This window comes from Euwallacea fornicatus, chromosome 8, assembly GCF_040115645.1.
Source record: "Euwallacea fornicatus isolate EFF26 chromosome 8, ASM4011564v1, whole genome shotgun sequence".
NCBI classification, from domain to species: Eukaryota; Metazoa; Arthropoda; class Insecta; order Coleoptera; family Curculionidae; genus Euwallacea; species Euwallacea fornicatus.
This window is the reverse complement of record NC_089548.1, coordinates 4,864,536-4,885,345: the sequence shown is the minus strand read 5'-3', so window position 1 is coordinate 4,885,345 and position 20,810 is coordinate 4,864,536. Positions and strand designations below refer to the sequence as shown.

The following is a 20,810-nucleotide window of genomic DNA, read 5'->3' as shown; positions in this document are numbered from 1 at the left end:
TGCGTTACTTCTGAATATCACCCATCTTCTATATTTCACACGTATTGTTTCATAATTGGATCTGATTGCGGTCAGTTTTTCAATAAAATAAAGATGAAGTTTCACAAACTTCTACCACTTGGCCCTTTTGCCCCAATCCTTTGGAGTCCAATGCAAAGCTTTCGAATCGATTCGAATCTTCCTATTCTCCATGGCCGTAAAGTGTTGTTCCATTATCTCCTTACTAAGCGTAATGATGTACTGTCCCTTATAGTAGTTGATCAAGTTCAAATTTTGTAAAGTTGAGATCACGTCTTCTTTCTTAATACTGGTCAGCTCGCAGATTTCACTGGAAATGTCGTTATTACCCATTTGTCTCTGGCAAAAATATAGGGTGTTCTCGAATATTAAGCCATGTGCCATTTACCATCAAACGTCTGACTGATGACTAATAGAAAACAGATTACTTATCCAACATAGACTTCTACATGATATTTCAATGCATAATTGAGCTTTCTTAATGTCCGCCCTTTATTATGAGCATATTTTTGGATGTGGTTCCTGACTTTAATGTCATAATACACGTTTAACATATTTTCATAGCGCCTCAGCTTATATAGGAAATCCATGTCGAAGTAAGAGTATCTCGACAACGATGATATGAACTTGTTTAAAATTTGGGTAAATGTGCGTCTTTGAATGCGAAGGTTCGGGTTAGTTTATTCAGCTCGAATTTCAGGAGTTCGCAATAAAGCAAATTTCACATGAAACTTTTTCTGTCTCGACAGAAATGAGTGTTAACAGACCAATGTTTCTATTAAAGGTCCTTAAAATCGTCCGAATTCCACCTTCTGCGATATAAAATACCCCGAACTCAAAAGGCAACACTAACGAACTAGAAGAGGTGGATAGAACGTTTTTTTATAATTCTGCATGCCCTATTTTGTAAATTAGGCACTAATCGAGGACGATGAAATCGAAAAAAGTGATTTCAGCATGGTATCTTTAGTCTTATATATGCACTGATTAACGCACTTTTGGGGACCAAATAACGGGATAAAGGTAGTAACACGACAGCTTTCAATGAAAAAAGGGTAAATTTTAGTAAAATGCAGGTAATGGTGTACCATATTCAGTCCATCCAACTCATCAAACTGTAGTTTTTCGAAAAATTCTATGATCAAAAATATAACCAAAAATTCATGTAAACATATGCAAGCCCCCAAACTTTCTTTACAAATATACTGAATGTAACATTTGTAAATTATTACATTTTTCTTCTATAGCCTATAGCAGTTTTAAAAGTTTCCCATTCTTTCTCTAAAATTTCCATGGCAACATTCCTATCAAACACCTCTTATGGGGTAGTACAAACAGTAACCAATGCGGACCTGCGTCCATATGAGCTTTTTCTTAGATCTTTTTGACCATAGAGTACACAGTATATAATATGAATTTGAAAAACCCTGTGTATGTATGGTAGAAATTCACACTTATTGTTGACATTCTTTTTTGAAATTGAGCCAATTGCACCTCAAAAATTTGTTTGAAATATTAAATGGGCATTGATCTGTGTATTTTATGTCAAACACCCTGGCTACTACATTAACTTACTTTATGGTTATTTGAGGCTTTTCGTTGTCGCCTACGGGCTTAATGGACAGTAATATTTCCAATATGGTTTGAGCCCAATAGCTTCGATATGACAATAATCCTAAATCTGATAATGGTTTCTCTGGTGAGCCAGTTTTTCCTTCAAATTTCGATAGCTCATAACCTAATATAAGAGCACACACATTATTACTCAAATATTTTTAGTTTTACCCAAATTTCTATTTATCTTCTAATATTGCATTGGAAAACTTACTAAATTCAATGAGAAGTTTTCCATAACCTTTTCGCTGAAACGGCGGCAATGTTAGTATGCAAGCAACATTGTAGTCCTCCGTAGACTCTTTCTCCTTTGAGAAATAGCCGACAATGTGAAAGCCTCTGTGGTCAAATACCGTCATAACGTAAAATAGGAACGGGTCGGTGTCGTAATAGAGCGTTTTATGATCCAAAAATAATTTGGCTAACAAACACAAGTTCTGTGCATAAACTTTGTTCTTCCTGCCATCTATCTCAAAGAATGATATGTTGTCTTTGCGGTATATTTCATTTCCTGGAGGGTGCTTTAGATTACATTTACTCAAATGTCTTTCAAGACATTTTCTACTTTTTCGGTATTTCAGGCAGAATTCGCATATATAGATGCATGGCAAATTGACCATTTCCTGATAAACACTATTTTTGAAAACTAGAGTTCCGTGTAAACCTTTAGACTCACCTGCGGATATGGCGTAAAATACCAGGGTTTTATACGGTGTGGCCCTAATTCAATCATTTCCACATTTTTCATTCTCGTCACTATATCGTCATGATGCGAGACCATACTTCCCGATTGTCTCGGTCCTGGAGGAGGTGGATTGGTCAAAGGTCCTTCTTGTGAATCTTCACTTTCTAAAGAAGGTCCTTTTCTTTTCCTATTCATTTTTTTTTGTAACGCTGCCGCAAGAACCGCATTTCCATTTAGTAGTTCTGAATTGGTGGAAATAATAGGACTGGACGGCCTGGAAGCTTGAGCGCTGCTGTTCATGCCACTGCTTATTCCACTACCAATGAGGATTTTCTTGGGAGTTGTCACCCCGGTGCCAGGACCTACATCTTTACGAGGAAAATGTACTTTTCTTGTGTCCAGTGACTCTTCAGTTACCCATTCATCTAAGCGCTTGTTAACTATGAAAAAAGCGATCATACATTTTGTGAAATATAAAAACAGAATGTTAGATACAAGAATTTGCAAGGTTTCTCAGGTCAAGGTCACGGTTAAGGTCTCAAATCAAGTGTGAAAGTTTTAGCGATAGTAATCTCTGAAAGGTAAAAATACTCAGGACTGACTAGATAACACAAACTTTTTGATATAATTGCTAAATGAGAAACAGAAAATTTTATGCCTAGAAATTGATATTATGTAAATAATCTTTTTTATTCAAGTGGTCAACAATGACAAAAACGTTTTGGTTGGGTCTCTAAAGAAGCTAGCTTCTTTATACGAGCTTTCAAGTTATTATAACTAGGCTATTTTTCGGACCCTTTCTAATCCACCGTTCTGGATCGTTTTTACCAACCCTACCGACTCGGGTTTATCTCTACCTTTGTAATGAGGCTATTAGGAAAATTTCAATTTGCTAGAAACTTCCAAATTTCTTCTTCAAAAATATAGAAACTGTCTTGGTGTTTTGATCAACCCTAGCTCCTCCTCTGCCCTCTAAAGGGGATTTTATGGATTCTGGCCCCTGTGACATCACAACTGCTTTGAAGATATTATACAATTTGGTATTTTAGTACTTAACACAGTTTGATATGCAAAAAAAATAAACAGCAAGAATGTATTTGTTAACATTTTCAGGCAGAAGGTTCCTTGGTAAAAGTGCCTATACCTACAGTATTTTCCAAATAGGGCAAAATGCACATACTTACAATCTACATAGTGAACATAATAGTACTTCATCCCCTGTACATCTTTTATGCTTATAATTTCTGCTAGAGCTACAATAATATTAACATTAAATCACAGTTAACATTACTACATGTGTCTTACGCCAATCTGCTGTCCCTTGCATCTGAACATTAAGTCTGCATCCCTCGATTAAGGATGACTGTTTAGAACAGACATGAGTAAAGTGCTTGTTGGGGTAGTTCAAAGAATACTTACCACTGAATCACATATAGGGCTCACGTCCATATCTTCCACTTCGACTTTCATTTGGGATAACTGATAGATGAACAATTCGTATAAAAATTTGAAATAATAATAATGAAAAGAGTAGTACTCTGGTTTAAGGCAACTAAATGTTGTTTAGGTTATATTTGAACATAATTAATTCAATAGTTTTTATTGAAGAGCTTTGTTGATGTTTACTTTGCTTGCGGAGTGCTTCTGGTTCCTACTTAGATCCTGGATCTTTAATTTTTTTTTTTTAATCTGGCTATTTGCCAGGACCGTAGTTGTTTTTAATTGCTACTAACTTTCTAGTTGATTTTTCCGATGTACAAAGAAACACAATTACGAAATATTTCGATAGTGGTTGTTATGAATTTATTGAGAAATGGTTAAAGATAGACAAATTATTAAAACTGTTAGCATTACAAGGAAATTTTAAATACCAGCCTGCACTATTCAGAAATCACGAGAGTATGGTGTTTACATCAACCAGTCAAGAAACTATCAGAGAACGGTTCGAGAATCTTTCTGGGCAACTCACATTACAAATTTAAATTTGAAATCAGAAATGCGCTTGCGCAGAATGTTTCTTTAAGGCGTTCCAGTACAGCTTCTTCATCGGTTGCAACAAGCTAATGACATTTCTGCGGTAATGACGGATGAAAGCCAAATGACGATTGCCATTGTAAACGCAAAAAACTGCCTAAATGACGTTTTGAGATGTTTGATTCGAAGAGGAATTGAGGATGTACTTATGTGGTTAGCCTTACAAGACCAGTGTCAGTTTTCTGTGTACCTCCATTTTTGAGGTTAGATCGCGTACACACGTGGTCTGAAGACTGACTGCTGGTCAGGAAAAGGAGCCCAATCACTCGGGGAATGGATAGGTAAGTGTCTTCATCAGGGTGGAATGATTTCTAAAAAGGCCCTGATCTAGATCTGCGCCTTGAGAATTTATTATAGGGTGCAGATCTACAGAGACTAGATCGGGTCTTTGACAGCGATTGATATCCAACCTGCGGAAGAACTTTCCTAACATATCCGCCAGTGTGCCCAAAAAGCGCTTTTTACCCAGATTTCCACAATTGAACCCTGGGCGGCTGTAGATATGGCCAAAGCTAAATTAGACCGACCCGGTTGTCTCAAATAAAAAATACTCTCTTTGCAGACGAACCGGCATCAAAGCCAAGAGAAAAAAAAATTGAAGTTTTTAAGTTATCAGAAGGAGAAAAGTTTGGATCATTGATTTTAGAAAATTATCTTAACACTACCTATAAATAAGGGTTCTATCGTTCTACGGGAGAAAAGAAAAAAAGATTTGAATGTTCCACTAGAATTTTATTTCCAGACTATTTTTGACTACATTGCTTATACGTAGATACACCCAGTATATACACTTAATAAATTTTATTACACTTTACGCGAACCTTCACCCACGACCATCGAGAGGCCAAATAAAAACAATGGTCAAAATAATGGTTTATTCCAACAACATACAAAAATTTGCAACTTCCTATTATAGGCAAAAATGCTCATTATATACAAATTATCTTTAAACTCTCAAATAGGTTACGGACTAGTCCTAGAAATTGAACTCAAAAGGTGCTTCAACACGGGCAAATGTGTCAATTGTACTAAAACGCCAAAAACACCCATTGAGAACTTCACATTATAGAGCACAACCCGGTCAGTTCGGTGCATTTTTGGACAGGAGGTAGCTTTTTCAAGGGCACATTTTGAAGGGCAGGTTTATAGTTCAGAATATCAAGCTCTTCCATAGAGATTTCACTAGCTTTCACTATTACATCACTACTATCACCAATCTCACTAGTTTCCTTGGGGGTTATCACAGGTAATGGCTTTGAAATGTTTATTTTAATCTTATTTCCTCCGCTAATAGTGGAACGCGCGGTGGTAGGGGCGCTTAATTCTATGTTTCCATCCATTGAGGTTATCAGCTGTAGATGCGATGTCACTGGAACAGAGATCTTTTCACAGGGCGTTGTTTTGATCGAATCTTCATCGTCAGTTCTTTTGTCTGAGGTGTGTGCTAAGTCTGCAACCCGGAAATCTATAAGAGAGCATTATTAGTTTTTGAAACTGCACTAAACACAAATTCACTGAAATACCTTGACTATTTCGAGCTGGCAAAGCATTGGGAAAAAGGTAAGTAAGTGAGGGGAAAAAGGTAAAGTAAATCGTTGGTTTAATAAAAAAAATTAAATGAGGCTTACCATCTTCGACAGGTTCACTCTTTATCTTCACTTGTCCAATTTCTTTTAGCGTGATGATTTCGTCAACGTCCACAAAACCATCATCGTCCAAAGCAGGCTTTTCTTGTTTAATCATTACAGGCTCGGTGTGCTCCGTTGTAGGAACTTCATCATCATCATCGTCTACAACGATTCTGACAGGGGCTACTTCGTTCAGGATAACGTCATCGTCATCGCCATCATCTTCCGGAGCCACTGTTAATAGTTATTTATTCAAAATTTTACATTTTACGAGTTAATCACTCAATGCATAGCAACGTTCTAAATATTTTATTTACTAAAGATAAAAAGAAATTACTTCCCTGACACAACTGAGAATATCTGTGATAGTAAAACTCATGACCTACATAATTTCAGAAGTAAATTCGTGATCGTAAAATCGACTTCCAACAGAAATAAATTTCGTTAATGAAGAGAGTAGTCATGAAAACCAATGATACTATAAAAATGTGCTAGGAGAAACAAATGAGTCATGAGACACGTAATAAACTCCTCTGGTTAAAAGATTCATTATGTTATTAGTAAATTAAGCAGTAATATTCAACAATATGTCACGAAATGCGAATCATGTACAGATTTGCAAGAGGGAAATGGTGACCAATTTCTGTTGCGATAATTTGGGTTTTAGTACGAGGCAGGTAAACTGGTTCTATTTTTTTTGTATATAGTCTATTGTTCAGATGTGAACATTTACACATATCTCTTAGATATCCGTGAGATAAATTGAAGAGTAAAAAGGACTTTTCGGTTGGCTCAAGGCCAAAAGACGAAAGATGTATTTGCCGAATACCGACAGCGTTTTAAAAAGATTCTCCAAAGATTTCCTGATTTAACCTTTTCTTCTGATTCTACGATTCCTATGCATTAAGCACCCAAATGCATAGAATTGCTTCAAGACCATACCTTCTTCTTCCTTTGCAGGACTAAGAGCATCTTCCGGGACCTCTTCATCATCATCAATCAACGAAACAATCTCGTCATCGTCATCTTCATCATCAAGGACGATTTCCAGCCCTGGAATCAAGTCATTCTGGGAATCTCCCTCATTCCTGCTGTCATCCAATGTGTCATTGAGAATCGACTTTTGATAATCCTCGTAACAAGCTGGATGATAAGTCTTATCCTCCACTCTAATGGCGTTGCGCAGATGCCATTCTTCCTTTTCTTCATTGAAAAACTGCTCAAAGGTATCTCTGCACATGTAACAACGTTCGTCAGTTGTTCTGGGATCGGCTGAAACTGTGGGAATTTCAACCTCTTCATCGGCCTCTTCCGCAACACCGGCTTGTTGCTGTTGTTGATCAAAGTAATTTTTCTCTGTAAAGAAACAAAAGTGCAAACACTCATCTAAAATTATGAAGAAAAATTCCCGTACCCCGTTCCTCAAGATCTTCCAGCTCTTCGTAATTTTTCCAATCTCTCAATGAATAGTACCATTTCCTGCTATTTGCTACCCTAGAATTCTTCTTGCCACGTCTATTCTGCCTGAAGTGCCAGTCTAGATGTTGACTATACCACATACTGGCCTCAAGAGGGAATCGCATTCCGCAGCTTGAGCACTGCATGCCTGAATACATGGTATTATAAAGCGCCTCTTGACGGATTTTCAAAGTTTCCGGTCTGTTGAAAGTCAGAGGTTTTAGTGTCTTAGGCACATTGCGCCTTTGAGGTTTTCCATTTTCTTGCTGGTGAGGTTTCGCAGCAGCTGAAGAGAAACAAATTTGATCTTAAAAAATCATAAAATCCAGTTAATTTTATGTAGTACCTCGCTCTGAAACTCTGTTATTCGTAAGTGGAGGGGTAGGAGCAGATTCCTGAAAATGTCCTTGAGGTTTTTCCTGAGTTTTAACAACCCCAGAAGCGACGAGCTTCTGGAAAAGCTCATTTATGTTCAACAGAGGCATAGCAGGTACCTGCGGCGCAGTTGTGGAGGGCAAGTTGGGAGGCAGCTGGACTTGATAGCCCCCAGTGGTGGGCGCGGCTACCAACGATTGGGAGATGACATTTGATACATCAAAGTTAGCTAAAATGGATTAAATTCGAATTCAACGATAATTGACAATCACAAAATCTCTTTGTTGTACTATCGTAGACTGTGTTCAAGAAGCTCCCATCAGGAGCCGATACCTCTGATGCATCAGGCATATAGCGAGATTGACCGACATTACAGTATATTTTAAAAAGGAGCTGAAAAGGGCGTAAGCAGGATAAAATAGAAAGAAGGGCAAGACTTTTATGATTACCTCACATATTCCTGTAACAAGTGGACCTCCAATTAAATTTCATACCTAAACCTCTTTAATGTTGCAATATGTTGAACAAGTAGCTGCTTAACAAAATTTTTGAAAATAAAAAATTTGAAAAAGTGAAAAACTCATTTTATTTTTCTGCTGGCCCCCTTTAATAACGTCTTCGAAATAAGGACACCTTACCCTTAGCAGCGTTCATTACCTACAAAATTACATTATGTTTCCTATCCCACCTTTCACCTTCGCACTACTATCATCAAATTATTTTTTTTTTATCCTTATTCTACTAAAAAATAATTGCTGCGTCATATACTATAGAATTTCTTTAGAAGAGCATATATGTTCAGGTTTCTTCACAGACCAAATACCAACAACATGCAAATCAAAATTTCAATTTAATTTAGACTGAAACATTAAAAATGTTGAAGTCAGTATGAGAGATAGTTGTACTTCACACTGAGGTACTAGTTCAGCCCAAAAAATAATTAATTAGTCGTGAAAAAATGATTAATATTCGTGTTTAAAAAATTAAGGTAATGACATGAAGCCAAAACATTGAATAGAAATTTTGCTAACTCTATTTTGTGTGTAAGAAAAATTGGCAATAGCAAAGTGTTCTTACTTCAAAGATTTCTTGGTTTGCCGTCGGGAAAAATTTTTTTCAAAAAGGTAATTTGTTAAGTACAAATGCAGGTGGCATGCGTCAGAATCAAAACTTTTATGGGTACTTCACAGGCATGCGGTAAAACTTTTTACCGCACACTAATAATACACACATGCGCTCGAAGTACATCGTACCCAAAACGTGCGAAAGTGTTTTTATCGCACGCGATTCTTGACTGGACACCGTACCTTGTTATGTCAGTTGCAATCAACTTGCAGTAATGTATCACTTCCCGCACTTTCTAAATAAATATTTATTACGTCGCAATTAGATTTCAGTTGTACTTAATATGGTTTTTGATATTTCCCAACATCCACGATCTTTATACTGGGCACAGTATATTTTTCCTCGTGCTAGTTTGTCTTCGAGAAAGTTAAATTTAATTCCAATGGCACGTTCTAGTAGTCTGTCGGCAACAACAATTTCCAGGAAATGTGCAAACTGTACAAATGCACATTTTGCACACTGGTTACATCGGTCCCGGATTGGAAAGCCCAATCTCACAGTTTAGAATTGCGGTTAACACGTCGAGCTGCGAATTTTCTTTAAAATTACATTATTTTCATGAAGTTTCAGAAAAGCGTACTTTAGACTAAAGCACTAGTTTTCGCATCTTTATATATGTATCAGTAAATGATAGGGCCAGTTTTACATTTCAGATTTGCTAACCCGAGGATATAAAGTTATCCTGAATAAAATAATAAATTCCTAATCAACATGATAGCCTGCTTTATCAACTTAACTTTCCAACTTACTATACCACAAAATTGACCATGTTTTTTTAAGCCACATGACTATTTATTCGTCATTGAGAAAAAGTGAAATAAGTAGAACGTGCGTTGATTTAAAAAAAAAAACAAACAAACAATAATCCTATAAGGACGTTTAAATATCAAGAGAGCATTGATCCTTATTTTGATTTCATCAATTCCATGGTCTCCTGGAGATTGGAAAACCGGCCCTAAGGACCAAATAATTAAAATGCCTTCAACTTTATCTCCAGGCTAATTTACATATAAATTTGAAAGAGGTCCTAGGTATTAGTCAGCTTCTTGGTTTTTATAGAAATATACTCGGAATATAACTTGATGTTAAATCTAAAGACATTATAGTTTGGCCTAGATGTCCATATTTATAAAGTGCTAAAATATGGTAGTTTTGACATCTCCTAAATCTCACATGTATATATATATATATTTTTTTTTTAATAAATTTCACAATTAAATATCTCAAACGCTCAAGGAAACTGACGATATTCCAAGGTTTATGCGATAGATACATGCAAGTGGATCCGTGGGTTATACTTCTTTAAAGCCTGAAAAATATGCACTTTTTAAACGGCACCCTACAAATAATAATTCTCGACCGCTCCTGTTTAATTAAAGTTGTCATCATACGACCATCTGACTGCCTGAAATAGAATATTAAACATTAAGAATTGACAACTGCAACTTATTTGCCAGAGATAATAGGGGTTCCCACAAGTTTTTCGAGTAATCCTAAATTGATCTGAGAAATTCACGACTCTATTCTCGAATCTGTAATTTGGTATCTATTCCTCCCCCAATACTGGGAGTTTACAAATCTGGGCTTAAATGTACAACAGATAGTCCAGGCACTAAAAATCAGATGTTTTTATAAATACTTTACACCATCAAAAGTTGACACAAAAAGTCCTGAACATGCAGGATTTTTCAAGTTTGGAGATTGATTAAAGCATAGATATAAAAAAAAACGCGCAGTAGGAGAAAACTGCTTAAAAGCATAAGGTTTATTATATTCTACACTATCTGGGATGAGTCTAACGCAATTGAAATTTTGTGCATATCTTCCTTCAAAATATTGTTCTTAATAGACGTCTCACCTATCGATTGGTAAATATCGATGTTGCCCGAATCGGTCAATTTCAATTTGCAAAAAAGCAACAGTGATTTATTGATTTAAGTCTACTGATTTCTTATCCCTTCTTTATTTTAACCTACTTTATGTCCTTACACCTTCCTTTTTATACTGTTTTATGCAATATATAATAGTAGAGGTTCTTCGTGGGCCTCTTATGATGCAAAACTAAACTAGAGATTAATAGCAAGGTTCAAAAAGTGTGTAGTCCAAAAAAAGATCAACAAATTTCTAAAAGCGAAAAAACTAAGAGTTAAATAAATGTAATAATTCCATCTTAACAAGGGTTTATGGAGAGTGGATATATACTTAAATTCCTGATTCAGGTACACATATTAGGAATTATCTATTCTTACTAATAATGTACTTAATACCGCTATACTAATGTATCCTTGTAGTTTATTATAGTTCTTTTTAGTGTCATTTGTTATTTTTACGTTAGCATGGTTGTATCAATCATTAATATTGGAAAAACTGAAACAAGGAATGGAAAAATAAATATCAGTCGATTAATATATATATTTAAAATATTTCACTTGGTATAAAAACTTGAACTTTGGGCCACTTCTACAAGAAAACGTTACACATTTTTTGGCACAAGTTTTGAATGTTATATTACTTTCGGTTTAACCTTACGAAGTGATTTTAATTTTTAGTTTTTAAATGCGATATTTTGCATCTTCTGACATTTTGGCTCTATTACATTAATTCTTCACTGGATTTTGTAATTTTGAGTCAATATGTATATAAATGGTGAGGTTTTAGATCAGCCAATGAGACCCATCCTACCTGCATTTAATTTTTTTTTTAATGAAATTTCGTGAATTTGGATGAAAGTGCGCACCGAAACACATAAATATTCAGGTTCAGTATTTCTCTTGTGGTTAGAACGTAAAACAAAAGTGTTCTTAAAGTGATTGAAATCTAAAGTTGGGTTCAGTTCCAGTTGAACTGGAAGTCCCAGAACATTCAAAATTATCCAGAAAACCTCGTCATGATATTATATACGTTATTAAATTATGTGTAAATGGTCCAAAGTTTAACTATGCACATGAAACAGCAAAAAAACTTAGATGTTTTTATTGCCACCCAATACAGTCAACGTACGGTGTATTTCCTAAACATACCACGCAAAATTAAGGGGATACTACAAAAAAACATTCTATAAATAAACGTTTGGAATTGCTTCACTTCCAAAATCCAGGATTTGAAGTTTAGGGAAAGTGGTTTTTTTACTGCAGAAATTTGACGAGTATTTCCACGTAATTAGTCTTTTGGAATTTTACACAATAATAGTAACACCCAATAGAATTTCCGTAAATACATCATTATTTCGAACATAGCTATTAAAAACATAACTTTTCTTTTTGTCGCTTGGTCTAATATATCTTATATCATTTTTAACATTAAGATTGACACCTAAACTCTTGGAAGTCTCTGAACAAACTACTAGAAGTGAAAAAATTTAAATGAAATGTAATTAATACTTTAAAATTTATAAAAACTGTTGAAAACGACTTTAATCAGTTAGGATACATTCATCCCCATCCACTTGCGATAACCGAACTTTTTAGAAGACACAAGGAAGGTTTTTTCTAACACCCTCTATTTTGGAAATAAATCGCTTTGGGTTCGAACATTTTTGTCATTTTAATTAAACCAACATCCCCCTAAATTTGCGTCATCTTTAAAAAACACTCTGTATATTTAAAATTTTGATATTTATACACTGTGTTACAAAAGTCGGAGCAGCTACTTCAGGAGCGTATTCTACATTTTTAACACCAACCTTCAAATATGTTTTCTAAATTGCATCCTAAGGAAAATTTAAGAAAGAGCAATAGAGTTGGATCCGCTATAGTCCTGTGGATTAAAAATTTTATATACTTGACGGTTTGAAGTTTTGTGAAGAGGAGAAAGGAAGGAGGAGGGTTATTTTTTTACAGATTTTTTAAACAAAGAAGTTCAACTACGAACTATGTTAGCGTGCCTAATTATAATAAAATATAAATAATTATAATAAAAATTATTTGCATATTTACCTTACGTGAAGAATGTGTAGAATGTTCCTGATGTAACCTCCCGGATTTTTGTAACTGTATATAACACTGTATAAATATCCCAATTTTTGAACCTTTATTACCAGTAATACAGTAATCCCTAAAGATAACTATTGGAAAACACCCTGGGCCTTACATAAAATGAAACACAGATGTTCCTAAAGAATATTTATTTTTTGCTTGATAACAAGACTGGACTAAAAAGATACAGATAAGTAACAGAATGGTTAAAAAAAATTTCTTCATTACAAAATTCCGAGACGCCATTGATTATTTAAAACTTTCTGTTCCGCAAACCTCCCAATGTAAGCAAATCCCTTTCTTATTCTACTTATTTTTGCTTACTTTCCAATTTGCTCTGCATTATTAAATATTAATCATTGTTTTCAGCCCACAAGAATAAGCTTCAAAAAGCCAATGCAATAGACTAAGATTTGCATCCAAATCAAAAGCCTAAAGTCATAATATCTTTAGAAGAAGACATTATTCAATCTGGTGGCATAAGCACCGAGGAAGACAAAAAATTATCACAAAAATCATGACTAGAATTAGGAAAAAACCGTGCAAGGCCAAAAAAGATTGTGAAGAAACATTCGGTAGCGTCTTTAAGATCAGCAGCGATGATGGGTTTTCATTTTAAGTTACTGCACCTATAGACAGTTAATCGCATTCTCCATTATCGTTTTTTAATGAAAAAGACGAGAAATTGAATGTTCACAAAGTTACTCCGCAACAGATGGACAATACACCTCTAGGAATGAGTAATAGGAATTTCAATAAAGTCCATGGAAAACGTGACTGGAAGGCTCGGTTTAGGCTAACCTGAAGTAACTTGCCAGAAATAATTGGAGGACTAAAAAAGCGTAATGTACCACCGACAACTTTTCGAGAAAAGCAATCAATCGCACCCTGATTGCGTTAGCAAGAACAATCGGAGTAACATTGTCCTTTTCAGAAGGTCAAGAGCTGACCATTCAACAAGAAAAAATCATAAATATATTTCTATAGATGGGATTACGAAAAATATTGTATTGCACGGCAATACAACGATAACTTTCATGAAGAGTGATGGTTCCCGTGAAATTTCGTTCCAAAATGTTGGACGTCGAGTCATTTTCAACAACAAAGAGTCTATTTGTTGATTTTGTTGAGTGATTAAAATGAATGTTATGTAGATAGAAATCTGTTCCGTGTTAAACTAAGCATTTCCAGTCAGAACTTCGTTATTAACGACATGGGTTTTCAATTCGTTTTCAGGGGTCCTACGAGACACATTACAATCGGCAAAGTTATAACAGTGGCCGAACGCCTTCTCCGCAAGCAAACATTAGGAAAAAAAAGAGAACAGGTAAAATCAACTTCGCCGACCTCAACTTGAACCTTAATATTGGCAATATTTTTCATTGGAAAAATTCATAACTTCTTTCTAGAATGGAAAAATGGAAACTTTTTGATGTGTTAAAACGGGTGTCAATCGATGATGTCGTCTTTAACATAGAATTTGGGAGCCTTCTCAAACCGTTCATCAACGATACGAAGCATTTTATACGGTCCTCAGTGCTACTCAAAGGGGTTAAGCCAGGTTTTGCTATGATCCAGAATATAGAAAGTGAAAGTGAAGCCAGTCCTATTAAGGATGAAGGAATAGGAGACACATTGTCGAAATCGCTTGGAACTGGACCCTTGAGACATATCAAAAGTAGAATTATCCGCCTAATAATCGAAGTAATTCACCAAATTCTTTACAGTGTCGTCTGAATAAGTATATGTGTTATTTAAGTTAATTTACTTCCTTTTTGATTTCTTCCTATGTGCCTGACACGGACGACAGGCTAGAGTGTTGGGGACTTGTAACTGCGGCTTTCATCTTTTAGTAACTAATTTCCTTGTTTTGATGATTTATCTTATAGGATACTTGAGTTATAATACTTGTTGTTACTACATTAACAACCTGACTATTGTGGCCATTGTTAATCCAACAATATTATTAGAGTTGTAGCCAATGAAAACCAAGAAAAGTGAAAGAAACTTACATGATCTACTCAATACTTTATCCCTATTGGTGACATTGGCCAACTTGGCCCTGACGGCATCCAAATCACTCCTTATCGGTGATGCAGGTAAAGCTCGTCTAACAGAATTTTGAATTGATTTTTCTGCAGAAATAATCGGCGGAGGAGGTGTTGCAGGTCTATCAACAGCTCCATTTTCACGAGTCTCTTCAGCTTGAACGGCAATTTGTCGTAAATCAGTGTCTTCGCTTCCAAATAAACTGAAATATTCAAATAAACGACTAATTAAAAACTTGCAATATTCCCAAAAACGTAAAACATACACATCAAAACTCCTGCTTCTCTTTGATGATTGCTTGGAAACCTCAGGTGAGGTTCGTTTCTTAGCCAAAGTGGGAGAAAGGTGATGATGCCGTGGCCTCAAATCTACATCCATTGGTTTGTTTAAGGGAGAGGAGATATGTGATGGAGTTGTTTCAAGAGCTAAAAAATCATGTACAAATTTAGTAAATTGTCCGTAAACCCAAACATTGTGTCGTTTGTCTAAAAACAGCTGTCAGAATTGTTTCATTGGATTGTGGAGTGCTAAAACATCTATTACAAAGTAATACCAACACTTAGATAAAGGATGAATGCAGCACCTATTTAGAACTAAAACTGAAAAAACGGTAAATGCTACAAGTTATTAAAATCAGCAAAAAAAGCCCAAGAAATTGTCTTTTATGTATTTTGAGAATTTTATAACTCGCATTTATCTGATACAATAAAGAATTCTAAATGCTACATTATTCTTTTGATCTAACTACGTATATCTATTTCGTGAAAGCTGCATTTCTCTATTTGAAAAAGGTACTTACATTTTTGCTTGGCTCCAACTGATTCACTATTAACTTTAATGGAATTATCATTCTGACTGCTTGCCGACGCTAAACGTAAATCTTCGTCCTCGATAGAGGCCGTATTTGCCGCCAAATTGGGCCCCACATAATTCCAATTCGTGTTCTTTACATTCTTCACAAAATTACCAGGAACTTCATTCTTAGCCCCCATAGATTCTTCCTTTCTGGCTTCCTTATTTGAGTTTTGTAACTTTCCTCTTTTGGTAGACGAGGCACTATCGAATTCCCGCGGTTTTTCACGTTTTCTATGTTTATCCGGCAACCGTTTAGTTTTCGGAGGCGAATCTAGATCGGCACTGGACAAGCTACTACTAGAGCTAGGGTTTAGTTTGGGAAGAGCGCCCGAAGGTTTATCGACATTTCGCGACTTCTGATCGGAAAATGGTTCGCGGGATTTAGATAAGAATTTTGATTTTTTGTTGCCTCTCTTTGATAAGCGAGGGTCTCTAGGAATATCTCTTACACTCGATTTATTGTGTAGATTTTTATTACTTTCAAGAACTGCAACTTTTTGATCGTGCATACTAGAAGTTGTAGTGACAACTGGCGTTTTTTGAGCCAGTTGTTGCAACTTTTGTTGTTGCTGCCGACGCATTAACCTGGGATCTCTGCTTGGACGAGCCGAGGCTAAGGCTGGATTCACGGGTTTGATTTTTGGTTGACCATAAGCACGATATGGCTACAAACAAAAAAACAATTATAAAAAAATTTCTTGCAACTAAAATTAGACAAATCAAACTTACAGTGCCCGAAGGCCTAACTTTGTTATTGATCACTTCCGGAATCAGTTGATTGGCTACTTCAGGCGCCAAAAGAATGTTCTAGAAAAGTTTTTTCAATGTCATATAATCGTGTCAAAAACTGTATCAAACAATACTCACAGTACTAATTGGAGGCCGTCGGCCCCCAGCTTTTATCTGTTCTTGCAACTTGACTTGGGTCTGCAACACTTCAAGTTCCAAAGTCTTCCTCTGTAAAACAAGTAATTCCTTCTGTTTCTGAATCAATTGCTCTTGCATTAGTAATGTCTCCATATCAGCAGAGGGAGATGATGTAGTTGACAAAGCTGGTTTCACAGGAACTGGGCTTGGAGTAGCTGAAGGTTCTGTTTTCTGGTAATTATTGGCCTGACTTGTAGGTGTCTAACATACAAAAGAAATTGCTTATTTAGTCATGCAGTGGATGGACGGGCAGAAAAAATACTCACAGAATTGATCAGAAACCTGGGATTGAGATGAATGCTATTTGCGGGCTGTGCCGTAACTGGCCACGCCGGATCAATTTGATGAATTTGCACGTCAATTGCATAAAGTTTCATTTGAGGGAATACGTCGTTCCATGTTTGACGTAATTTGAACATTTCCAGTCGAGTCTTCTCATCCACCTTACCCAATGATAGAAGTATTATTAAATTCCATAAAGAACAAGATAAATAATATCAATAAATAACAGTAAATCACTTAGGTATATTATTTTTGACCAAATAAATAATCCTTGAGAGAAAATGCTGAATTAATTTTTTTAACCACTAATTTATTAATGCTTTCTACACATATTGTTATAATTTTGATGTCTATTTCTATTTCAACTATGTTGGTAAATCTACATACATATATTTTGTAAAATAGAAACTTACCACTTTAAAAACTGTGCAAAACGTGGATGCAATGTTTTGACTGAAGATGCTGGTATACATTTGTCCAACGTTCTTCACTATACAGTCAACTAGGTATAAAATTGGCAATTTGACGTCAACAGCGACCTATATTTGACAAGAGAAAACACTTCTTATATATAGTATAGTCTATTCACTATGTTTTTGGACCGATCCTGCCCACAAAAATTGTCTTATCTAACATATACAACAATTGTTAATTTCAAATTTGCAGAAAAATTTTGTAAATGTCAACTTAAATTCCCATATTGAATTAGGTGATGGGTCCAAAAACATCATTAATGCATTGTAATTTATCCATGCATTTCAATAAATTTTTTCTATAGCAATTAAGTTTAAATTATAAAAATGTCCAAGGTACTCAGATACATATCAACTATGATGAATGTTAATTTTTAATATACTCATATTGCATATCATTAATTACCAAATTCCACTGTCAGGGTTAAATCTTTCTAAACGCAATACACAATATTGCAAGAGAAAATTTTGCAGAAGTCAAAGAAGATTATTTTATTTGAAATAAAAATATTTAGGGAAGTACTCAAATAAGTGCTTTAACACACTTTTGGACAACTCAACGTGGAAATAGATGAGACTTAAGAGATCAGAAGCCACTATAATTGTAGACAAGTTGTTTCTAGACTTAGGCTACATTAAACTAGCTACATTTTTACTTTTAAAATACCTTACTAGTTTCATATTCATAGCTTTCTCAAACAACTTGAAAAAATAAAATAGGGCTGTAATCTTATAATCCTTTTGATAAGAAAAATAATTTCAACCTACTTACATTTATTTGTAAAAGTTCCCTGAGACAAGTAGAAGGTTAGAAGATAGGTCAGAAGCATGCCTTTGATATTTTTTCACAAACAAAAATTGGGATAACATTTAAGCAGGAAGAAATTGATTTGTTTTTTATACAACACAGTACATAATGTAGGTCATCTAAGGAATGAGGAACAGAGAAAAAAAGTATACAAGATTCACAAGTAATGCACATACTTTGCACTGAATGAATCAAAATTACACTTTAAACATGTGGTATTTGAGGGCAAATGGTTGTTTCAGAATTTTTTGACTTTACCAATAAGTAAAGGAACAAAAATCTTTGGCAATCAGTGTGGAAATGAAGATGCAAAAATCACCTAAATGTATTTTAAAGGAGATTTATTCCTAATATACTAAAACTGAATAAATAATTATACACTAGCCAACTCTATAAAGCACTTATTTGGACTCTTATGATAAAAATATTGACACAAACTTTGATACAAACATTAGGCTTGTTCAGGACGTTACTCAAGTTAACTCAATTTCAGGTGATCTATTTTTGAGATGTTTAATTAATTCAAACTTAAAATGTATGAAGCTGAGTAAACTGAGGTTACTAATAGTTATTTGGGTAAAAAACCTGAGTAACTTCCTGAAAAAGCCTTTGTATCAAACTACATACTATTAAAATAACAAATGAGATGTTAACCTTAGCCAAATGCTCTTCAATCGCCTGTACTATAATCTTAGCATTGGGCAAGTTTTCTTCCGCCAGCATGGTTAAAACATTGATTAGAGGCTTGCTGTTAAAAGTCAAGTCTGCTAAACTGGACATGTATTCAGCCTTAATCACCTCAGGTGTCGTCATTTTGCACTAGTTGATTATCACAGATAAAACACCGGGGAACCGGGCTCCGAAGAACTAAAAATAAAACTTTCTTTCAGATTCAGAATGGGAATTTTGGGGCAACAAGCAGGCACGTGGTGCCCTGACTTTCCACCAGGTCGTTTATTGTTTATAGGTATGACAACCTTGCGCCTGCTTAACGTCTAAGAACTTTTCAATATTTTGAGGATATTACCACTGCGAATGGGATTAAGCATAATAATCATTGAAGTACACTTATCACTGTCTGCATTATATCCGCTCAAAGCCGTCGATTTGTTTAAAATGTACAACCGACACTTCAATCAAAATGTCGTCGTATGGTGCAATTAAAACCTTCCGAATCCGGTTTTAAAAGGGAAAATGATAGGTCGATACTTACCTTAAAGCACTAGTATGACTGATTATTCACAAATTGAGTCACATCCCCATTTTTTATCCCTTTTTAACAACACAAATTATTTGCAACTAGCAAATACGCACACTGTGCCAAACGAAACACCTTCCACGACTTCAAGATGGCGATTGAACTGAAACGGAAGAATACCGAATAGAATCGTTCGAAATCGGGATTGTCTGCGTCTGCGTGGTAATGAGCGTTATGCGTTGTAATAAAATTATTTATAATTGTTTGAAAATTTTTGATAATAGATTTATATTGATATTTTAGATATTAAGTAGATATTAATTTTTAAATAAAAGCGTTATCACTGAATTGTGTCTTCCACTGAACTTTAAGTTATTTCTTGACACTGACGTATGTCCGAATATGTCTGCGATTAATCATACTGATTCAAATCCCTGAATGGGATGGAACCCACCAAACCAAGATCTCTTTTTCTCTCTCCATTTTCTCCACTATTACTGTCTGGTATTTAGAGTTACATGGTTCGAATCACCCAATATTCCAGTTTTAGAATTCTGCATCAGTTTGTGGTGAGAGAACGAAGCGATTGGTTACGTGAAAATACGGATAAATGGGGTAATATGAAAATAAGGTAATTAGTAGAAATTAAGTCCAAAACATCTAGCGATTTACGTCCATAAATGTTCTAAGCAAAATAAGTGCTCAATTGTCTAATTTTAATAATAGTCACCGGCAAATCAATCATTCTTGAAACAGGAAGTGCTATCCAGTAGAAACCAGGAAAAAAGGTGGTTGATCTTCTGCGAGAGTTTCATATCTAACTCAAATGCTTAACTTCCGACCTATCGCGAAGGACTGACTTGTATATTATCGGGGATTATATTGTTATTATATCGAGGTAATTTTTGCATTCCGATGTCTATCTTTTGATAATTGCTAGCGTTGGTCTCTTGCTGGATTAGTCATAATTTGTGGCCGAAACAAAAAATGTTTTATAATGCTTTCCATATTTTAAAGTACGATAGTTCACAAAGTAGATGTCAGTCCGCACATTTTCAAATTGCTTTCACACAGTGGACAACGGTCAAAAGAGAAAGATAGCGGAAAGTGATGAAGACAAATTTTGCAAGCACTTAATCTTTTTCATTAAAAAATCTGAGTTATGAAGTAGAGAATAGAAAGCTACATCCATTCGAGATCTTCCAATTATAGTTTCAGGCAAAATAATTATTCTGACAGAATATATTCTCTACTCTGACATGACCTTCATTTTGAATCATCAACACACGAAGATACTGAACACCCAC

At 35.1% G+C, this 20,810-nt stretch overlaps 2 protein-coding genes and 1 long non-coding RNA gene across 4 annotated transcripts; 1 reads left to right on the top strand and 2 right to left on the bottom strand.

Annotated features, from left to right (window-relative positions):
* Positions 1 to 8: 8 nt before the first annotated feature.
* On the bottom strand, positions 9 to 4,264 carry Tip60 (Histone acetyltransferase Tip60). The gene is made up of 7 exons (XM_066285381.1): positions 3,737 to 4,264; positions 3,623 to 3,680; positions 3,502 to 3,570; positions 2,309 to 2,757; positions 1,847 to 2,255; positions 1,594 to 1,756; positions 9 to 328 (listed from the first exon to the last, which is right to left on the bottom strand). Exons 1-7 carry the CDS (start codon positions 3,785 to 3,787, stop codon positions 112 to 114), a joined length of 1,416 nt encoding a protein of 471 aa, XP_066141478.1. The 5' UTR covers positions 3,788 to 4,264; the 3' UTR covers positions 9 to 111.
* Positions 4,265 to 4,463: 199 nt separating this feature from the next.
* On the top strand, positions 4,464 to 8,391 carry LOC136340716 (uncharacterized). The gene is made up of 2 exons (XR_010732355.1): positions 4,464 to 4,632; positions 4,683 to 8,391. It is a non-coding gene; the product is annotated as an uncharacterized lncRNA (long non-coding RNA).
* On the bottom strand, positions 5,213 to 19,863 carry LOC136340713 (polyadenylation and cleavage factor homolog 11-like). 2 transcript variants are annotated; one of them, XM_066285001.1, is made up of 15 exons: positions 19,519 to 19,863; positions 18,960 to 19,172; positions 17,438 to 17,563; positions 17,009 to 17,185; positions 16,683 to 16,943; positions 16,545 to 16,622; positions 15,760 to 16,480; positions 15,226 to 15,385; positions 14,924 to 15,162; positions 7,784 to 8,041; positions 7,394 to 7,723; positions 6,922 to 7,335; positions 5,980 to 6,213; positions 5,875 to 5,889; positions 5,213 to 5,816 (listed from the first exon to the last, which is right to left on the bottom strand). In XM_066285001.1, the coding sequence occupies exons 2-15, from the start codon at positions 19,116 to 19,118 to the stop codon at positions 5,410 to 5,412; spliced, it is 3,579 nt and encodes a 1,192-aa protein (XP_066141098.1). In that variant the 5' UTR covers positions 19,119 to 19,172; positions 19,519 to 19,863; the 3' UTR covers positions 5,213 to 5,409. The 2 variants fall into 2 exon arrangements, with proteins under 2 accessions (XP_066141098.1, XP_066141099.1); XM_066285002.1 differs by lacking the exon at positions 5,875 to 5,889 and having other exon boundaries at positions 19,519 to 19,861.
* Positions 19,864 to 20,810: the final 947 nt, after the last annotated feature.